Source organism: Cetorhinus maximus, chromosome 18 (assembly GCF_964194155.1).
Source record: "Cetorhinus maximus chromosome 18, sCetMax3.hap1.1, whole genome shotgun sequence".
Taxonomy (NCBI): Eukaryota; Metazoa; Chordata; class Chondrichthyes; order Lamniformes; family Cetorhinidae; genus Cetorhinus; species Cetorhinus maximus.
The window spans coordinates 152,053-174,595 of NC_135896.1; the positions used below are offsets into that span (position 1 = coordinate 152,053).

Sequence of the window (22,543 nt, forward strand, 5' to 3'; positions counted from 1 at the left end):
TAAATAGTGGTCATTTAACTGGCCACTAAGATAGCAGAAGATATTGATACAGGAGCAACCTGCTAACCTTCCTTAAGGCAACTGCGCAAGTAGGAAAATAAATTACAGATTTAAAAAGGAGCAGAACAGGGAGAGAGTCCCAGGGATCGAAAAGAACAGCGGATAAAAAGACAGCAGCCAAAATTGACAATTCCTTTGAATCCTTTTGTGTGGCTTATCTCAGGGAATATCAGACTGTGTTGCAAGGAATATCGCAGTTTGTGTGTGAAGTACTTAAAAAGGCATCACCTTCTCTTGCACAATCCGCAATGGGCGATATTCGCTGGCCTTGCCAGCGACGCCCACATCCCACAAACAAAATTAAAAATCCCATACCTAGCAATTTAATTGGAAATTAAGCAATTATGGATGGGGAGGTGGGATTCCAGATCGGCATACTTGTGTATGGAATGAAGAGCCACATGCACTTACCTGGATATACAGCACAGAAACAGGCCATTCAGCCCATCCAGTGTTTATGCTCCACTCTAGCCTCTTCCTATATTTCCCCATCTAAATCTACCATTGGAACCCTCTATTCTCATCTCCTTTGTGTGTGTGTCTAGCTTCCCCTTAACTGAATCTATAACATTTGCTTCACCTCTCCCTGTGGTAGTGAGTTCCACATTCTCACCACTCTTTGTGTAAATTAGTTTCTTCTGAATTCTCTATTGGATTCCTTGGAGACTATCTTGTATTGATGGCCTCTACTTAGGCTCTTCCCCACAAGAGGGAACATTCTCTCTGTGTCCAGTCTGTCAAAACCTTTCATTGTTTCAAAGACCTTTATTAGTCACCTCTCAGCGAGAGAAGTGAGCCAGCCTGTCAATCCTTTCCTAATATGCATTTCTTGTGTCATCCTTGTCAATCTTCTTTGCACCCTCTCTAGTGCCTCTGTGTCCTTTTTATAATATAGAGACCAGAACTGCACGTAGTACTCTCTAAATCTAATGTAATAAGGGTTTGATACAGGTTTAGAATGATGTTCCTACTTGTCAATGCTGTCCCTCTAGAAATAAAGCCCAGTGTTTGGTTTGGTTTTTTTAATCGCCTTGACTAACCCTGTGATGCAACTTTAATGATTGATGAATTTGTAGTGCGAGATCCCGTTGTTCCTCCTCCTCACCTAAGCTCTTACCTTCCTAGTAAAAAGTGACCTCTGTGTTTTTCTTACCAAAATGTACAACCTCACATTTATCTGGGTTGAACTTCATTTGCCAATTGTTTGCCCATTCTGTAAGTTTATTAACATCCTCCTGTCCTCCTCACTATTGACTATTTCACCCCAATTGTGTTGTCTGCAAATTTAGAAATTGTGTTTTTAATTCCAAAGTCCAAATCATTAATGTAAATTGTGAACAGCAGTGATCCCAGTGAAACACCACTTCTCACCTTGTAAAATAACTGCCCTTTACTCCCACACTCTGCTTTCTGTCTTGAAACCAGCTAGCAATCCGTTCTGCCACTTGTTCCCTGACTCCACATTCTCTGATCTGATTCATTAGTCTGTTATGGGGCGCCTTATCGGAGGCCTTTTGAAAATCAGGTAAATTACATCTATTATATTACCATTGTCTACTCTCTCCGTTACCTTCTCAAATAATTCAATAAGGTAGGTCAAGCAACATGTTACCTCTTGAAATCTATGTTCTTTTTTCTCTCCTTTAGTGAAGAATCCATTATTTTTCCTACCACTGATGTTAAGCTGACTGGTCAATAATTCCCTGGACATTTTCTGTCCCACTTTTTAAATATAGGAATTACATGAGCTATCCGCCAGTTGTCTGGAACCACTTCTTTTTCTAACAAAAGTTAAATACGAATAATGCCCCTCTGCTATTTCTTCCTTAGATTCTTTTAAAATAACGTGGATGCAATCCATCCAGACTAGGGCCTTTATCATCTTGGAGTTTGTTTAGTTTATTCAATACAAAGAACAAAGAACAAAGAAAAGTACAGCACAGGAACAGGCCCTTCAGCCCTCTGAGCCTGCGCCCATCATATTGCCCGTCAACTAAAACATTTTGCACTTCCGGGGTCCGTATCCCTCTATTCCCATTCTATTCATGTATTTGTCAAGCTGCCTCTTAAACACCACTATCGTACCTGCTTCCACCACCTCCTCTGGCAGCGAATTCCAGACACTCACTACCCTCTGCGTAAAAAACTTGCCCCGCACATCTCCTCTATAGTTTTCTCCTCTCACCTTAAATCTATGTCCCCTAGTAATTGACTCTTCCACCCTGGGAAAAAGCTTCTATCTACTCTGTCCATGCCACTCATAATTTTCTAAACTTCTATCAAGTCGCCCCTCAATCTCCGTTGCTCTAGTGAGAACAATCCGAGTTTCTCCAACCTCTCCTCATAGCTAATAAACTCCAGACCAGGCAGCATCCTACTAAACCTCCTCTGCACCCTCTCCAATGCCTCCATATCCTTCTGGTAATGTGGCGACCAGAATTGCACACAATATTCCAAGTGTGGCCTAACCAAGGTTCTATACAGCTGCAGCATTTCTTCCCAGCTGTTATACTCAATACCCCTGCCAGTGAAGGCAAGCATGCCATATGCCTTCCTGACTACCTTATCCACCTGCATTGCCACTTTCAGTGACCTGTGGACCTGTACACCCAGATCCCTCTGCCCGTCAATACACATAAGTGTTCTGCAATTTACTGTATAATTCCTGCCTGTATTAGACCTTCCAAAATGCATTACCTCGCATTTGTCCGGATTAAACTCCATCTGCCATTTCTCCGCCCAAGTCTCCAACCGATCTATATCCCGTTGTATCCTTTGACAATCCTCTTCACTATCTGCAACTCTTCCAACCTTAGTGTCATCTGCAAACTTACTAATTAGCCCAGTTACATTTTCCTCCAAATCATTTATGTATACCACAAACAGCAAAGGTCCCAGCACTGATCCCTGCGGAACTCCACTAGTCACAGCTCTCCATTCAGAAAAGCACCCTTCCACTGCTACCCTCTGTCTTCTATGACCAAGCCAATTCTGTATCCATCCTGCCAGCTCACCTCTGATCCCGTGCGACTTTACCTTCTGTACCAGTCTGCCATGAAGGACCTTGTCAAAGGCCTTACTGAAATCCATGTATATAACATCCACTGCCCTTCCATCGTCGATCATCTTTGTCACTTCCTCCAAAAACTCGATCAAGTTAGTGAGACACGATCTCCCCTTCACAAAACCATGCTGCCTCTCACTAATATGCCCATTTGCTTCCAAATGGTAGTAAATCCTGTCACGAAGAATCTTCTCCAATAATGTCCCTACCACTGACGTAAGGCTCACCGGCCTGTAATTTCCTGGATTATCCCTGCTACCCTTCTTAAACAATGGAACAACATTGGCCATTCTCCAGTCCTCTGGGACCTCACCCGTAGCCAGTGAGGATGCAAAGATTTCTGTCAAGGCCCCAGCAATCTCCTCCCTTGTTTCCCTCAGTACTCTGGGGTAGATCCCATCTGGCCCAGGGGACTTATCCACCTTAATATTCTTCAAGATGCCTAACACCTCCTCTTTTTTGATCTCAACATGATCCAGGCTATCTACACACTCTTCCCTGGACAAATCGACCGCTAAGTCCTTCTCTTTGGTGAATACTGATGAGAAGTATTCATTTAGTATTTCCCTTATTTCTTCCGGCTCCACACACAGATTCCCACCTCTGTCCCTGAGTGGGCCTACCCTTTCCCTGGCTACCCTCTTTCTTTTTACATATGTATAAAAGGCCTTGGGATTTTCCTTAATCCTGGTTGCCAGTGACTTTTCATGACCCCTTTTAGCCCTCCTGACTCCTTGCTTAAGTTTCTTCCTACTTTCTTTATATTCTCCACGGGCTTCATCTGTTCCCAGCCTTCTAGCCCTTACGAATGCTTCCCTTTTCTCTTTGACTAATCTCACAATATCCTTCGTTATCCAAGGTTCCTGAAACTTGCCATGATTATCCTTCATCCTAGCAGGAACATGCCGGTCCTGAATTCTTATCAACTGACGTTTTAAAGCCCCCCACATGTCAGTTGTTGATTTGCCCTCAAACATCCGCCTCCAGTCTAGATTCCTCAGTTCCTGCCTAATATTGTTATAATTAGCCATCCCCCAATTAAGCACCTTAACCCGAGGACTCCTGTTATCCTTATCCACCAGTACCTTGAAACTTACTGAATTATGGTCACTTTTCCCGAAATGCTCTCCTACTGAAACTTCGACCACCTGGCCGGGTTCTTTCCCTAAATCCAGGTCTAGTATTGCCCCTTCCCTAGTTGGATTATCTACATATTGTCTCAGGAAGTCCTCCTGGATGCACGTTACAAATTCTGCACCATCCAAACCCCTAGCACTAAGTGATTCCCAGTCAATATAGGGAAAGTTAAAATCACCCACCACAACAACCCTATTGCTTTTACATCTTTCCAAAATCTGCCTACATAACTGTTCCTCAATCTCCCGCCGGCAATTGGGCGGCCTATAGTAAACCCCCAACATTGTGACTGCACCCTTCCTATTCCGGAGCTCTACCCATATTGCCTCGCTGCATGAGCCCACCGAGGTGTCCTCCTGTCGTCCAGCTGTGATATTCCCCTTAACCAGCAGTGCAACTCCCCCACCTCTTCTACATCCCTCTCTATCCTACCTGAATACATCTCCCTTTTTATTTTACTTGCACTTTTGCTCATCACATCATTCAATGTCATGTCTACTTGTTCTATCTCCCTGGGAAATATCGAAGCAAAATAAATATTTAATATTTCTGTCACCTCTCCATTGTTACCTGTGGTAATTATCCAGTTCTTCCCTTAATGATCCTGCTCCTATCATAACCTTCATTCTTTTATTGATGTGCCTGGAAAAGATTTTACTATTTTGTTTTTATGTTCCTTGATAATCCTTTGTGCCTTCCCCATTGATTTTTTTTGACTCCTCTCCTAATCTCTTTTAACCTGCATTCCTCCTCTCTTTTACTTAATGTTTGCCCCCTTTCCTAACCCTCAATTGTTCCCTTATGTCTTTATTCATCCCTGAAGTCCCACTTGTGTTTAGTTTGTTCTTTCTGTTTAGCGGAATATATTTTCTTCCTCTGTGTTGAACACCATTTCTAAATGTTTCTCGTTGTTTCACATTGTTTTTTTGTCCCATTTTATTTTCCCAAGTTCTATTCTCAGCCCCTCAGACAACTTTTCTCCAATCCATTCACCTAGTTTTCATCATTTTTATGTCGTTCCCTATCATCTTAAAGTGTTTTATTTTATGGTCACTTGTCAGCATCAGCTGTCCTTCAGTTTGAGGATGATGTCTGCTCAGGGTCCTCCCTGCCTGACACGGGTCTTCATGTGACTGAGCCGATTCCCAACCTGCCGATCTTTGGGTGCATGGGGAAGAATGACCCACAAGTTAGTGGGATCGGGAGTACAGGAATTGCTTCCTTTTCGTTCCTTCTCTGCCACTGCTCTGCCTCATCATTACGAGATGATGACTCAAAGTGTGATGCAGCTTGATGGACGAGTTATCACCAAACTCCTCCCAGTCATTAGTGTCATTGCTGCTGTGCTTTTTTTTCATTCATTCACGTGGGCTTCACTGGCTGGGCCAGCATTTATTGCCCTTGAGAAGGTGGTGGTGAGCTGCCTTCTTGAACCGCTGCAGTCCATGTAGTGTAGGTACACCCACAGTGCTGTTAGGGAGGGAGTTCCAGGATTTTGACCCAGCGACAGTGAAGGAACGGCCGATATATTTCCAAGTCAGGATGGTGAGTGGCTTGGAGGGGAACTTCCAGGTGGTGATGTTCCCACCTATCTGCTGCCCTTGTCCTTCTAGATGGTAGTGGTCATGAGTTTGGAAGGTGCTGTCTAAGAAGCCTTGGTGAATTCCTGCAGTGCATCTTGTAGATGGTACACACACTGCTGCTACTGTGTGTCAGTGGTGGAGGGAGTGAATGTTTGTGGATGTGGTGCCAATCAAGCGGGCTGCTTTGTCCTGGATGTTTTTAAGCTTCTCAAGTGTTGTGGGAGCTGAATTCATCCAGGCAAGAGGGGAGTATTCCATCACACTCCTGACTTGTGTTTTATAGGTGGCGGACAGGCTTTGGGGAGTCAGGAGGTGAGTTACTTGCTGCAGGATTCCCAGCCTCTGATCTGCTCTTGTAACCACATTATTTATATGGCTAGTCTAGTTCAGTTTCTGGTCAATGGTAACCCCCAGGATGTTGATAGGGGATTCAGTGATGGTAATGCCATTGAATGTCAAGGGGTGATGGTTGGATTCTCTCTTGTTGGAGATGGTCATTCCCTGGTACTTGTGTGACACGAATGTTACTTGCCACTTGTCAGCCCAAACCTGGATATTGTCCAGGTCTTGCTGCAGTTGGACATGAAGCATTTTCTTTGACCTCCCCTGGAAAGTTGGCCATTTGATATCGGGGTAAGTAAAATCCCCCATGATCATTATTCTATGTTTTTTGCTGAATTCTCTTAATTATCTGCATATTTCTTCCTCCTCCTCCCTTCCACTGTGAGATGGCCAGTAGAGAACACCAATTAGTGTGATTGATCCTGTATTAACTTTTATCTCTATCCATATGGATTCTAGCTTTCTCTTGCTGATAGCTGTGTCCTTTTGTTCTGCTGCCAATATGTTATCCTGAAGAAATAGTTATTCCCTTTCTTTCATTTCCAGCCCTGATTTTTCTGTCGCTGTGGGCTGAATGTTACATGGAGACATTCCCCCCCCCCACGATCCACATCCACCACCCAGCTTTCATTGATTCAGAGTGGGATTTCCACCCGGTCTGGGAGAAGTCCCACCCTAGAGAACTGTCAGCCAACCTGATTGGCTGGCAGCACTGTAGTCCCAGCAGTGCCAGGATCGAGTGGTGGCCACTGCTGGAACTGCAGGCAGTGCCCAAGGAAGAAGTGTCATGAAGCCCGGGCTTCAGGTAAGTCTCTGGTTTTTGGATGGGCCTGCCTGGCAGATGCCAGCAAGGGAGGGGAGGGGAGAGGAGTGGGGGTGGTTTTTGGAGGTAGGGGAGACGTTAAAGGGAGGGGATTGAGCTTGGGGGTTTACCTTGATGGGAATAGGGAACCCTCAAAGGGAGTACCCCTACTTGCTGCCCAATAGCAGCTGGTGCAGTGAAAGCTGCTGGACTGCCTGGCCTTGCCTCTGCCTTCCCCCTGCCACAGACCGGGGGGTTGGGCAGGAAGGTGGTGGGAAGGCCACCCCATGTTATTCTAATGCACTGGCAGGGGATGGTGTAAATTCCAACCCCACGTCTCAGTAATCCCTTCTATGTCTGGTCACTCTCAACATTTGATCACCTCGCGCTCCCCTGTTTTATCACGAACACTGTGTACATTACTGTACAGACATGTTAACTCATTTTTAATAGGATTTATTTTCATTTTATGTTTAATCACCTTTGTACACTCTTGTTCTAGAACTCTATTTATTCCCTTGACATCATTGTCTTCCCTCACTTTATTCTTTCCTACATTCTCCTGCATTGTTCTGTTTACACTGAGGCTGCTTACGTTTCTCGTGGATCCCTCCCCACCTCTTACTAGTTTAAAGCCTTTGCCACGTCCCTGTTTACACTTTCCACCAGGGCACGGGTCCCATCCCAGTTCAGGTGGAGCTCATCCCATCAGCGCAGCTTCCTCCTGTCCCAGGACTGGTGCCAGTGGCCCATGTAGAGGAGTTCCTCTTTCCCACACCAGCCCTTTAGCCACGTGTTAATGCTCCTGATCTGTTTCTTTGCCATTTTGCACATAACTCAGTCAGTAATGCAGAGAGTATTACCCTTGAGACCCTGCTTTTTAATTTGGAACCTAACTCCTGATACTCTTTCAGCAGGACCTCCTCCCTCTTCCTACCTATGTCCTTTGTTTCTACATGGGCCATGACAACTGGATTTACCCCCTCCCTTTCCAAGTTCCTTTCCAGTCACCATGAGCTCTCCTTTACCCTGGCACTGGATAAGCAACACATCCTTTGGGATTCTCGCTCTTGGCTGCAGAGGACACTCTCAATCCCCTAATTATAGAATCTCCCATTGCTGCCACATTTCTATTGTGCTTTCCACCGCCCCATCCTCCTGGACAGCCTTCTAAGCCATGGTGCCTCGGCCTGTATTATTGTGACTATTCTGCCTGTAGTCTATCTTCTGGCCCTCACAGGTAGTGAGTAAACCATACCCACTGGACGGGAGTAGTGTATGTCAGACCTCCTTCTCAATCTTTCCCAAAATCCCTCTACCCAGTGCCTTCCCTTCCCTGAGCCTGTGTTTTCCCCTGGAGTATTGACTGTATCCTGGATGAAACTGTCCACAAACTCCTCCCCTCCCTTATGTATGGAAGTCTCTCCAACGTGCACTCCAACTCACTGACTCTGAGCTGGAGAGATTCAAGTCTAATACATTTTGTGCAGACCTGTTTGTTTGGGACAGTTTTGTCCTGCACAAACTCCCACGCTCTGCAGTCCAGACACATAACCTGCTCTGCCATATCTTAGACTAGCGTTATTTTATTTATTTAATTGAAGTCTTTATTCAACAATTATTTGTTGTTCTGTCAAGCAGTTTAATCAGTTAAGCTATAAATTTAACACACTGCTTATACTACCCTGGTACTAATTTGAACTACTTCTCTAGTTTAAAGAGGAAAAATACCTTAAAACTCAACAACCAATCACCTACCTGTTTCTCTAATTAATCCCTCTCGAGTTCAGTTTTCAGGTCTCACTGTCTCTTGCTCCATCTCTTGGACCACAGTAAAGGACTAGAACAGCATTTCTTCCCTCATATGCAAAACTCACTCAGTCAATCAATTAATCAATTCCCTGATTTACGTAATTACTCCACTGGACTGCATGCTACTTATTTTGTGCTAAGCAAAGCCTCCTGTATTTACCCCAGGTGGAATTCCAAAGACCTGAGCCGGGCCTGGTTGTCCAGGGAACAGGTTCTAAGCAGCCACCGATGAACTAACTGTGCAGCTGCCACTAGTCAGAAACTTATTTCCCACTGACTAAGACTGAAAGAAACTACAAGTTCATGTTAAAGTTCAGTTCAATGCTAAAATGCAAATCTTGACAAGATTTTAGAAAGAGATCAACCCTTCAAATTCCATTACCCACAAATTCCCCAAGTTGAGTAAGTACTCTGCTGAGCTGGACTTTATGTATTTATCTCATTCAAAGCTTAACGTTCTTTGGTGCTTGGTCTGACTGAGCTGGAGCTTATTATTCTCCAACTAGGCAGTGAGCAAACAAAAACAGGAAATGCTGGAAAAGTTCAGCAGGTCTGGCAACATCTGCGGAGAGAAAAACACAGTTAATGTTTTGAGTCCATATGATTCTTGTTCAGAAGGGTCTGAAGAGTCATACGGACTCGAAATGTTAACTTTGTTTCTCTCTCCGCAGACCCTGTTAGACCTCCTGAGTTTTTCCAGAATTTTCTGTTTTTGTTTCAGATTTCCAGCATCTATAGCATTTTGCTTTTATCTTAGGCAGTAAGCAAAGTGCCTTGCACTGTGTAAAGAGGGATCTGGTGTGATATGTATTTCACAATCATGTTGATATTCGTCACTGTTCTACCCGTTGATGACCATGAAAATATGAAAAATGATGGAAAGTGGAAATGTGGATTTCAAGTATAGTCATTGCTTTGCAAAACCATCACTGAAGGGCAAGTAATGAGGATGAGAGCAGCACCCCCATACTCTACCTTTCGATAAAGCGTACACCTCTAATCACTGAGAATAAGGTGTGACATAGGAACAGGGTGAGGCCATTCAACCCCTCAAGCCTCTTCAGTTGTTCAATGAGATCATGGCTGATCTGTATCGTAACTGCATTTACTCACCCTGCATTGTAACTGCATCGTAACTGCATTTACTCACCCTGCATTGTAACTGCATCGTAACTGCATTTACTCACCCTGTATCGTATCTGTATCATAACTGCATTTACTCTCCCTTGCTCCATATCCCTTTATAACCTTGGCCAGCAAAATCAATTGATCTCAGAGTTAAGATTATCGATTGAGCTTTTTTGTGGGAAACACTTTCACACTTTTACCACTCTTTGTGCGGAGAAGTACTCGCTTGAATGGCCTGACATTGTTCACTTGCAAAATCTGTTTCTTTGTATTTACCTGATTCCTCTCAAAATCTTAAAAACCTCAATGAAAACAAACCTTAATCTCTTATATTTCACAAGACATAATCTCAACTCACCATCTAATGATTGGAGCCCTGGTAACATTCTGGTAAATCTGCGCTGCATCCTTTTGCAGACATTACATCTGTAAGGTGCAGCACCCAGATGTGGCCCAACCAAGGTCTCGTTATAAAGGCCAACATTCTGTCAGCCATTATGATTCTTTCTCGTACTTGGCCATTACATTTTAGTTGAGGTGTGGGTTGGGGGGGGGAGTGCCATAAAATCCAGCCCAAGGTTTCAGTCCATGACCAGACCTGTCGGCAGTGGTTAAGTTCACTTATCTCAGCAACACACACTGTCTATATTGACGATGACACACATACAAGAATTGCCAAAGCAAGTGTAGCCTTCAGCAGATTTTGAACTTCAGGCTGAGAATGGAGAGGATTAAGTCTGCCCAAACTGAAACTCTACAAAACAATAGTCCTGCCCACCCAGATTCTGACTCCGGGTCCTGGGAGAAACTCGTCCAAGACTGCTGCACCCAGCACAACCAAATAAAAAAATGGTGAGGCTGCCTTCGGAAGCAAGTGCATGTCAGAGGCAGAGAGAAAGCACAAGGAGAGGAAATCCTGAGCCAGCAACTCACCCAAAACTCTATCACCTGCGGCAAAATCTTTCAGGCGCAGGACAGCCATAGCAGTCACCTACGTACCCACCGGAATGCTACCAAACACCACAGAGCACAGTATCTTCACCTCTAAGGATGAACAAGGATCTATCAATCGCTCTGTAATTTTGTTCTTCTGTCCACACTGCTTACTGTCCCGCCAATTATTTTCACAGAATACAGGGAAGACTCAGTTGATGAAATGAACATTCAGCTCTTCCTGACAGTAAATCACTTAATGCATTCGAAGGTTTAACATACCAGTACAAACTGTAAAAATACTTTAGCAACCTATACATTGGACATAAAGAACAGCTAATAAGAAATGAAAGCTGGACCATCAGGAAGAGTGACAAAGATTGAATAAGAGCATTTGAAATGAAAGGGCTCAGACGGATATTACATGTGTCACGGACGGCCAAGTGGACAAACGGCTGGGGGGGTGGTGCTGAGAAAGCTGGTGTGAAGAGGAACTTGTTTGTGGCAGTAATATCAAGGCAGCTCAGATTTTGGACACGTGATGTGAGCAGGAGGTGAGTGTTTGGAAAAAGAGGTAACGTACGGTAAAACACCCAGAAAACATGCACAAGGAAGACCCAAGATGGGGTGGATGGATAATATCAGAACATGGACTGGTCTCTCTATGGGACAGGCAGTGAGGGCAGTGGAGAATAGAAATCCGTGCAGAAAGATTGTTCACAGTGTGGCCAACCCTTGGAACAAGGACGGATAAAAGAAAAGGCAAGACAATATGACAATAAATATTGTCTTTGTTTATTCGTTCTGAGGATGTGGGCAGGCTCTGAAAACTGTTTGCGTTGCCCATCCCCAGTTACCTTGAGAGCATTAGGATGCATGCATGAATCTCTAAATACCTTCAGACCTTCCTGTTGCTACATTTTTGTTTTTCAAATATTCTGATCTATCCTTTTTTGGTCCAAAATGAATGGACTCACTTACCTGCATTGAAAATCCATCTGCCTCTCACTTCATCTATCAACGTCAAGAGTCAAGGGATGGAGTTCTGAACAGGTCAGTTAGAAGGGTAAGATCTCTTCACCAGCAGATTAGAGGAGAAGAGGGGTGACTTGATAGAGGTCTTTAAGATGTGAAAGGGAATTGATAGGGTAGACAAAAGTAGGGAGGTTATGTTGGAGTTGTATAGAACTTTGGTGAGGCCACAGCTGGAGTACTGTGTGCAGTTCTGGTCGCCACATTATAGGAAGGATGTGATTGCGCTGGAGGGGGTACAGAGGAGATTCACCAGGATGTTGCCTGGGATGAAACATTTAAATTATGAAGAGAGGTTGGATAGACTTGGGTTGTTTTTGTTGGAGCAGAGAAGACTGAGGGGCGACCTGATCGAGGTGTACAAGATTATGAGGGGCATGGACAGGGTGGATAGGGAGCAGCTGTTCCCCTTGGTTGTAGGGTCAGTCACGAGGGGACATAAGTTCAAGGTGAGGGGCAGGAGGTTTAGGGGGGATGTGAAGAAAAACCTTTTTACCCAGAGGGTGGTGACGGTCTGGAATGCACTGCCTGGGAGGGTGGTGGAGGCGGGTTGCCTCACATCCTTTAAAAAGTACCTGGATGAGCACTTGGCACGTCATAACATTCAAGGCTATGGGCCAAGTGCTGGTAAATGGGATTAGGTAGGTAGGTCAGGTGTTTCTCACATGTCGGTGCAGACTCGATGGGCTGAAGGGCCTCTTCTGCACTGTGTGATTCTGTGATTTGTGGAGCAGTCCAACAACTGGTGGTACTATTACAGTTCACTCAGGGAGCCGGAGTTGCTGTGGTAACATGCGCTTTCGCATGCATATTATAGTCTGGAGCTATGGATAGTGATAGTTGAGGCTCCAATTTCTTTTCATCACATGACTGACCAGGAATCTCTCCCACTTGTACCACCTGCTATTGGCATGTGTTGGATGGGTTAGCAGGTTGATAATCTGTTTGGGTGCGTTATGAACGCACCTTCCTTGGCCATCAATTCCAGGAGTAGGACTCGAACCTGGGGCGTCTGGCACAGAGGCAGGGGCGCTACTCACCGCAAGACTGCTTATCTTGAAGTAACTAGGGGTTATAAATAAAGGTTTAAAGGTTATCCACTAATAAATCTAACAGGGGATTTAGGAGAAACTTCATTCAGAGAGCGGTTAGAATGTAGAGTCTGCTACCACGTGGAGTATTTGAGGTGAGTAGTACAGGTGCATTCAAAGGAAAGTTGGATTAGATGAAACAGAGATTGGGAGAAAGTTTGTGTGCAGCACAACCACCACCATGGACCTGTTGGCAAGTGGTCTGTTTGTGTGAAGCAAATTTATAGTTTGGTGAACCTGTGGACTGTGTATAGTTTTTGTTTCCTTAACTATCCTGAGAGGGGGTTCATTAGACTAAATCCTGGGATGAGGGGGCTGTCTGATGAGGAGAGATTGAGTGGAATGTGCCAATATTCTCTGGTGATTAGAAGCCTGAGAGGTGAAACTCTCAGAGGGTTTGACAGGCTTGAGAGTTAGTTTCCCCTGGCTAGAGCCTAGAACTAGGGGGTCATAGTCTCAGGATAAGGGGGCATTTGTTAGAAATGAACAGAGGAGAAATTTCTTCACTCAGAGGGCTGTGAATGTTTGGAATTCTCTTCCCCACAGAAGCTGTGGATCTCAGTTGATGAGTGTGTTCAAGGCAGAGACCAACAGATTTTTCTGGATACAAGGGGAATCAAGGGGTTTACATGCCCCTGCCAGGGGCACGTTAAATAGCCAATCCGATTGGCTGGCAGCTCCTAATGAGAAGCAGAAGTCCCATGCTCAACCAATTTATCCCGGCCGCATCATATTATGGCTTCAGGGTGGGCTTGTTCCAGTCATGTCTCCTTTTGGCTGATTTTCCTTCCACAGGGGCAAGGAGTCTGATTTTTTTTCTTTTTTAAAAATTCATCCATGGGGTGTGGGCTTCACTGGCTGGGCGAGCATTTATTGCCCATCCCTAGTTGCCCTTGAGAAGGTGGTGGTGAGCTGCCTTCTTGAACTGCTGCAGTCCATGTGGTGTAGGTACACCCACAGTGCTGTTAGGGAGGGAGTTCCAGGATTTTGACCTGTGCTCTGTAAAATACAGCCAAGTACTATGTGGATAGGTCAGAAAAGTAGAGGTGAGATGTAGAGTGTCAGCCATGATCTTATTGAATGGTGGAACAGGTTTGAAGGGCCGAATGGACTTTTTCCTCTTATCAAAGCCACAAATGAAATCCTGTGTGACTGTGACAAAGGTAAACTTTCCCTCCTCATCCATCTCAACCTGTCTGCAGCCTTTGACATGGTTGACCACACCATCCTCCTCCAATACCTCTCCACTGTTGTCCAGCTGGGTGGGACTCTCTAACCTGGTTTCATTCTTAGCCAGAGAATCACTGGCAATGGCTTCTCTTCCTGCTCTTGCACCTTTACCTCTGGTTTCCCCCAAGGATCAATCCTTGGCCCCCTCCTATTTCTCATCCACATGCTGCCCCACGGCAGAGTGTTAGTTTTCCATGTACCCTGACAACACCCAGCTCTACCTCACTAACATCTCTCTCAACTCCTCCACTGTTGCTAAATTATCAGACTGCTTATCCAACATTCAGTACTGGATCAGCAGAGCCTTCCTCCAGTTAAATATTAGAAAGACGAAAGCCATTGTTTTTGGTCCCCGCCCCAAACTCTGTTCCCGAGCGACCAATTTCATCCCTCTCCCTGGTCAGAGTCTGAGATTAAACCAGTCTGTTTTCAACCTTGGTGTCACATTTGATCCCAAGATGAGCTTCTGACCTCATACCCATGCTGTTATGTATGCCCTAATGTTACAGCTTTTTAGTTTTTGAAATTGAATTTTAAATGTAAGTTCAGTGGGGAATAAAAAACTGATAAACATCCAACGACCGACAAACTACACAGACTCAAGATAGTTACAATTCAAAAGGTAACTTGCGTTTACTGGATGGGATCAGAGTAAAAGGGTGAGAGTCATAAAATGGCAGATGGCCTTATTTAGCTAAGGAACTGGGGACATGACTTCTGCAGTTATTCCAGTAAAGGGTACAAGTTATTCATGCGGTTTCCCAGAATTAAGGAAAGCTTTGGAATTAAAAGGTAGTTAATTTACATTTCTGCCTGGGAACAGACCGTGTGTGTCACGTTGCCATGGAGATGGGTGGAGCTTGGTGAGATTCATTGTTTTGAGCTCATCTCTGTGAATTCAGTTAGTGTATAACCAGCAGGTAAGACTGCCTGATGTTTGGAAACATTATTAAATTTACAGACATTTTAATAGTTTCAATTCCAGACACAAACCAAAAGGAAATGGATTCTGATTGTTATGGGACTTTAACTCCAACCTTGAGAACTGTTTAAGATACTTACATGTTATTTGTAGTTAAAGTTGTAAGGTTGTTTGGACTACATTCCTTCCCAAGGGCAGCAAAGAGACAAAACAGGGTTGGGAACAAAATGCACACAATACAGATCATCAGTGTTAAACCTCACATTTCAAATTATGTCATCCAAAAGACCAACATTCTACATTTTACAATATTTGTACAACCAATAGGAAGCAAACTACATGAAGCTTCTTGTGCACAGAAGCAGTTTTGACACATACAGATTGCAGGGTACAACAGTTTACTATTATTCTACGGTGTCCTCAATAACTACAGCTTTTATTGGTTACTGTGAATGCATTCAGCCACTTCACACTGAAATGGATGAAACCAGTGGTTTAACCTAAACATTTCTCACATGGTCCAGGATATAGGCAGGGCTAAAAATTGGATTGCTCCCAAAAACTGGCACGGGGATTGCAATGTGCAATTAGCCCCCACCTAATTGTAGCACAGAACTTAACATGCAAGCTTCATGCTGCAAATTGAAATGATTGTAGCATGCAGCCCAGCACTGATGCAGTGAAAGAAGAGTTTGAGGAATGGCACAATAAACCAGAGAGCAGGCCCCAAGGTTCTCTGATGCGGCACTGGAATCCTTGGCACAGGAGATGCACAAGAAGAGAGAGGTTCTCTTTAACTGGGAGTGAGAAGGCTAGGCAGACACTAGGAAAGCAGTGGGAGCAGGAAGAATTCATCAGTAACGGGGGCACCAATTTGGTACCAAAACAGGACCTGTTGCGCCACAAAGCCAAATTTTGTAGTCACTGACTCACGACAAGTCACATGTAGGGATTAACCTGGCTGCTTTAAACATTAGTTCAGCCAGGTTTTCAAATCTCCACTGGTTGCCAATTTTAAACAGCAAAGAAAGTAGTTTCACATTTAAAAGTACACAAAATTAAAAAGTTGTAATAATGCTAGTTATAATGGTCAACTGCTAACAGTTTCGAAATATCAGCCAGGCGGATAAAAAACTCGGTTGGCAGCTCTAACACATACTCAGAGAACTTTAATCTGTCTCAGCACGAAATAAGATTGACTCAGATAACCTATAATGCTGTACGCAGGCAGCAGACAATCAAGACCATTAAACATATGAGGAAAGAATTGTTACAAATTAAAGCTTCATTGGTTGTCATGTATTTTTCTTCCATGTATTGGGGTCTTTGTACCAAACTGAGCAAGAGACATGGGTGTGAGGTACAAATAGCCCCTCCTTCGGGGAAGTACTTCACCATCATTCAACAAATGACTCTGAGTGTAAGTACTCTTCACACAAGGAATCTCAACAACGCAGTGATATCCCTGCCCAGGATAAAACACCAGCACCAGTCATTCTTTCATGATGTTACAGGCCCAGTCTCCTGTTTCTTATAGCTCAAAGTCAGAAAATTCTGCACTAACTGATTTAGGGCATTTGGTTTTGTCAGGTCGTTTCTTTCCCCTGCTAACACGTAAGTGTAAATGAATCATTGTGGATTCATTGTCACATCACATAACCTGTGGTCCCAGCTGGGCAGTCACATACACTTTTGTCCCCCATCTCCAAAGCTGTGCTAATCAGAATGTGGGGAAATAGTTTTGAGAAAGGGAAGCCAGTGCCCGATTTTGGGAGCAGGTTGGATTTAGGTCTTACTTGTATGTTCGTGTTTTGTCCAACCAGATTCCACAGATAATGGAACCAACCATTCCGGAAACCACAATAGTGAGCCCAATTCTCCCAGCGTTCAACTCTTCACCCTGAGAGAAAGCAGAAGATAATCAGCAAGTTCCTCACATTAATGACATCAAACCATTTCAACTGGTGGATGGCTTGAGTTCACATTTATTCATCACACTGTGTCATTTTTCTCACATTCACACATATCTGGTCTGCACTCATACTCACTGTCGGCCATGGAATCAAAAACCAGCTTTCTTTAAAACAGGGTTCATTCAAAAATAAAAATAAAGCCATTGGATATTTGGATTATTTCTGTCTTCAGTTATTCTGTGCCGAAAGTTGATTTCTTCAGATTTCAATCCACTGGTTAGATCTCTTCAAGGTAAAATTGGACTGGTGTAGGACAAGTGCCTTGAGGTTTTCTATGGGCAGCATTTTTCAGATGTGGGATTTCTGGTTCTGCCACCAAAGAATCAGTGAGGAATGCATCTCCTGCTGATACTGGCTGCCCTGCAGCCGTTTAACGTTCAGCGTTAATTGCTAAGGGTAAGACTTTCACTCCATCTGGGAAGGTGGCCCTGCCCTAGAGAGTTGCTGGCCAGTCAGATGGTCAGCAGCTCTGTGGTCCCAAGAGCACCCAGTTCGAGCATTGGCCACAGCCGGGACGACAGCCAATCCCCAGGGAAGAGGAGTTAGTGGAAACTGGACTGAAGGTAAGTCTGGGGTATCAGCCAGGCCCCACCGAGGGGGATGAGGGGGTTGGGGGTCAGGGTTTGAAAGGCTGGCGAGGGGGGGGCAGGAGGGTTAAAGGGGAGAAATGACTTGGGGAGGGTGAAGGGGGGGTACTTTCGATGGTCACAACCCCCTTGCCTGACACCAGTCTGTGCAGCTGCAGGGTTACCCACTTGGCATGGGCTTCTCCACCATGGGTAAAATAGCAGTGAGGCTGGGATGAGACACTTAGGTGGCCATTATTTGGCCACTTAAGAGTCTCAATTAGCCCAAGGGTGGGCAGGTCACTTGATGCCTCAACTGCCCCTTGTAAAATGGGAGACAGATTGGGGACAGATAGGTAGGTGGTGGTGGTGGGTGGGGCATGGGCTTAATTTTATGAGCCTCCACCTTCAAACCTGCTGCGGGGGGGGGGGGGGGGGGGGAGAGGGGGGGGGGGAGAGGGGGGAGGGGGAGGGGGAGGGGGAGGGGGAGGGGGGGAGGGGGAGGGGGAGGGGAGGGGGAGGGGAGGGGGGAGGGGAGGGAAGGGGGAGGGGGAGGGGAGGGGGGGAGGGGGAGGGGAGGGGGGGAGGGGGAGGGGAGGGGGGGAGGGGGAGGGGCCGTAAAATTCCACCCAAGTTTTAACATCTCAGACCATCAACATTCAAGCAGGTTTGTTGGGGAGGAAACCTTTTGGCCCACAGTTCAAATCTTCATTCTTGTGGCTTGATAAGATAGCTGGTTCGAAATGTTTCCAAATCACAAGCAACATCCTGAAGTTCATAATCAGCCAGAAATGCCTCAAGCACCAACTGTATATGTAATGACCCCATCCAGTCAATAGATGGAAAAAGCACAGAATAAGTCAGCAAATCACTTACTACCTTTTCTGGAGCATTACGAACCCTTATTTCAAAAGCAGATCATCACCTCCCTAATAACCAATGAGATGTTTCCATTTCCTTAACTGGAAACTGGACAAATGAAAGGACAGTTTTACGGTTGTACAATGGCATCTACAAGACTGAGCTTGGACAAACTGAAAAAGCAAAATCCAATGTGGCAGTGTTGTGGTAAAAGAGAACGCAGCCCCAGTGCACTGACATTGTGCAAGCTATCAATCCTCAGCACACTCTCCAGAGGCAACAGCAAAATCAAACAGCTGCCCACAAAAAAGGAAGAAAACTTTGTGAAGGAAGAGTCACCCCAAACTCCAGTCATGAACATCTCAACAGCCCATTTCAAGGCTGGGGATGAGGAGTGGGTAACCATTCTGACTCTCAGACAGGGATGTGCAGAGGCCCCACACACAGTACAAACAGAAAATGCATGAAAAAGAATCTTATCCTCAAAAACGAAAGTACAGAGGTATAGATCTATCTTTAATGTGGGTAAGGCAGGTAACATTGTGAGGCTTTCTGTTCATTGGCTCTTACTGCTCAGAAGGTGGCCATTCAGCCCATCATGCCTGTTGTGTGTTGTTACAATGCACCATGCTAGAAACTGGATCATTGTGCAGATGCACTACACTGTACAGTTCCAAATCCCTTTGCCTGATCTACTTATACAGCCTGGCTTCCCCTTTAATGGCTGCTAAGCCCCTCCTACACCTGGCAGGATACACTGATACCTGAGACTCTTTCCCTTCAAAACACCTGGGTTAATCTGACTGTGATTCTTGCTAGGTGAAGATGCTGATGTTTTTAATGAAAACAATCCACATATATGAATCTTCTTCATTCTTTAAATTAAAGCAATGGGGATACAGCACAGAAATAAGCCTATGTTGTTACTCGGGAAAAGCACTGAAGATAGAGTTTTAAAATTAATAACATTACTAATGTGCTCCTCCCTTGTCTCACTAGGTAAAATACATGGCAAACAAATAAGTCACACACTAAATTGTTTTTAGAAAGGAGGAGAGGATTAATAACATTTGTGGTGTGGAATAGATGCTTTAGAGAAGACTGGTATACTGGGATCATGTTCAGCACTGGCTGCTGGTGACCTACTGGGATCATGTTCAGCACTGGCTGCTGGTGACCTACAGGGATCATGTTCAGCACTGGCTGCTGGTGACCTACTGGGATCATGTTCAGCACTGGCTGCTGGTGACCTACTGGGATCATGTTCAGCACTGACTGCTGGTAACCTACTGGGATCATGTTCAGCACTGGCTGTTCATGACCTACTGGGATCATGTTCAGCGCTGGCTGCTGGTGACCTACTGGGATCATGTTCAACACTGGCTGCTGGTAACCTACTGGGATCATGTTCAGCACTAGCTGCTGGTGACCTACTGGGATTATGTTCAGCACCGGCTGCTGGTGACCTACTGGGATCATGTTCAGCACTGGCTGCTGGTAACCTACTGGGATCATGTTCAGCACTGGCTGCTGGTGACCTACTGGGATCATGTTCAGCACTGGCTGTTCATGACCTACTGGGAGCATGTTCAGCACTGGCTGTTCATGACCTACTGGGAGCATGTTCAGCACTGGCTGTTCATGACCTACTGGGAGCATGTTCAGCACTGGCATCTTGACAATCGTATGAGAAGGAAAGCTGTGAAAATCTTACAAGGGATACGCAGACCCTTGTGACCAGTTGCCTTGCACTAGCCCTGTCTATTGATGGTGAAATTCCAACCCTACTGCCTACTGTAATCCAATTTCCAAATCAAAATTGAAGCTGAAACTATCTGACACTGTTGTCTGGCTCTTGCCCTAAGCTGATATTTCCCCATGTTTCATATGAACTTGGTAGTCACTAGTCGCATCCATTATCTACAGAGATGCTTTGACTTTGGCAATACAATCTACCGGGGCTGTTTTTGACAACTGTTCATCCATACCTTTGTGCTGATGGGGAATTACCCAAAGGGCCAACAGTTGCTCAGTGTGCAGCACCAGATACTGTGCAGCATAAACATAAACCAGCAGAGAGGCTGCCCAGTGTACATCACCACTTGTGTCAACCCAGAGTGAGCATCTGAGTAGCTGCTTCTTTCCATCTTCCCTATTCTGCTTGCAAATTTCCTATTGAAACAAATCAAGATTGATGTATGTTGCAAAATCAAAGACTGGGTTCAGGGTCATGTTTTGACCACGGGAGAGAAAACACTGACTTCCCTGTCCTCATTCCCAATATCACTGCCTCCTTTTGCCTGAGATTTTATGCCTATATTCAGACAGGTTAGACAGTGCACCACATCTTGCAGAAGAAGCAGCACTGAATAAATTTTGGCCTTGGTGACAGACCTGAAGCGGATTTTAAAGTTATGGACCTTGACCTGAAGTAATTCTTGTTTTTAAATAAAAATCAATAAAGAGGAAATAATCGTCCTACTAAGATTGAGAAGAAAGGCTGAGTGCCTGCCCAGATAAAATACTGTTGTGTGGAAAGGGGTGACATCTTACTGATAACTGACATTACACACAAGGGGTGATATCCTCAAATTTTCCCTGGTATGACATGGGCTTATCCTAGTGGTATGCCCTGTGCGCTCGAATGAAGAAGAATCATTTATTCACCATCAGAAAATTTACCATTAAAAACACAAAGCTCCTTTAAAATGCATTTAAAAACACTATGCCTGGTATTAAACCCTATATGATTGCTGGCAGAACATTTAAACACATTCTGCTCCATTTGGGCAATTTGAGTTTGTGATTCATTCTGAATTGGTTAATAGCCCTTATAAGTTTTACCATTTAAAATGAATGTGAATTTAATGAACCATTTCATCACTTCCTACCAGCACTCTTCCAGCTGCGTTGTACGTCTGTAGAAACCAACACAGTAGTAATGCACTCCAGCTACCCGGCATCCACTGGAAGAATCTGTTTGCTGGGTAAGATGACACTATCATTTTGTACAATATATGGATGTCCCAAATAGACACTCAGGAGTTGCAGTACAAATTGTAGTCACATCAATTAAATGAAAAAATGAAGAAGTTACATTTCGTTTATAGATTTCCACCAGTGCCAAACCTCTGGCTAAGAGAGTGTGTAAAAACAGGCTGCAGCACCTGCCAGTACTGCTATGTAAGCAGCTGGCAGGCAGTGCACAAAAGGCCAGGACTTGCCCTTGGATTTCCTTCTGCCTGTATGGGGAAGCACCTTGTATCCACTATGTGTCTCCTCTGGATCAAACAATCGAGGTGGTGAAATTTGTGGGAAAATACAGGTGTAAGTTGTAGTCCTTTTATTTCATGGCACAGCACTCAGATACACTGACGTGTCTAAGAGTGCTGCACAATCAATCCATCTTTTCTAAATTGGATGGTAAACTAGCAAAGGAAAAAGATTGACCACTGAAACCAAGACAGAAGAGTTTGTCCTCTGGACCAGCTTGAAAAAATAATTAAAAGAAATTATGATCATCTTTAACAGTCATTCTATTTTTTCAACAAATTGTGGCTTACATAACAAGAGTGAAGAGCAGAAACTGCAATAAAAACATTTTCATAAAGGATTACATAGTGAATTTACAAAAAGGTTAGTGAAATGGCTACACATTTCCACTTTCACACAGAGCAACCTTGGCCAATTACACATGCCTTAGATTTATTTGCTTTATGTTACAGATATATGATACTCCCAAATGCATTTGTAGGTTTTCAAAGATCAACAATATGTTTTTTTAATACTTCTACCATTACAATCAGCCCTTGATCTTGTTTGACAGCCATTCAAAATACTTGTTTTCAGCACTGGGTGAATGAGCTGAGGTGATGGTCTGAGTGACATATGGGCACCAACCAGATATCCCTGGCATCAGCTGGGAATATTGGCTGGATTGTTTTTGCTTCAACAATTCTACTTAGAAATTTTCTATTGTAGCAAATCAAGATTGATGTGGGTTGCAG

At 44.4% G+C, this 22,543-nt stretch overlaps 1 protein-coding gene across 4 annotated transcripts in view; it reads right to left on the bottom strand.

Annotated features, from left to right (window-relative positions):
* The window catches only part of LOC144692865 (choline/ethanolamine transporter flvcr2b-like), an 89,377-nt gene that overhangs the window by 20,770 nt on the left and 46,064 nt on the right, over nt 1-22,543 (bottom strand). For 2 of the 4 annotated variants that reach the window (XR_013579414.1, XM_078561925.1), the window contains exons 5-6: nt 16,933-17,036; nt 15,277-15,320 (exon numbers count right to left, since the gene is read on the bottom strand). Coding sequence is in view for 2 of the 4 variants with exons in the window: in XM_078561925.1 (XP_078418051.1) it covers nt 15,290-15,320; nt 16,933-17,036 (135 nt within the window). In the remaining 2 variants the exon portion in view is untranslated. Of the gene's footprint in view, nt 1-15,276; nt 15,321-16,932; nt 17,037-21,427; nt 21,520-22,543 lie in introns of all 4 variants that reach the window. The other 2 variants (XR_013579415.1, XM_078561924.1) reach the window with 2 other exon arrangements.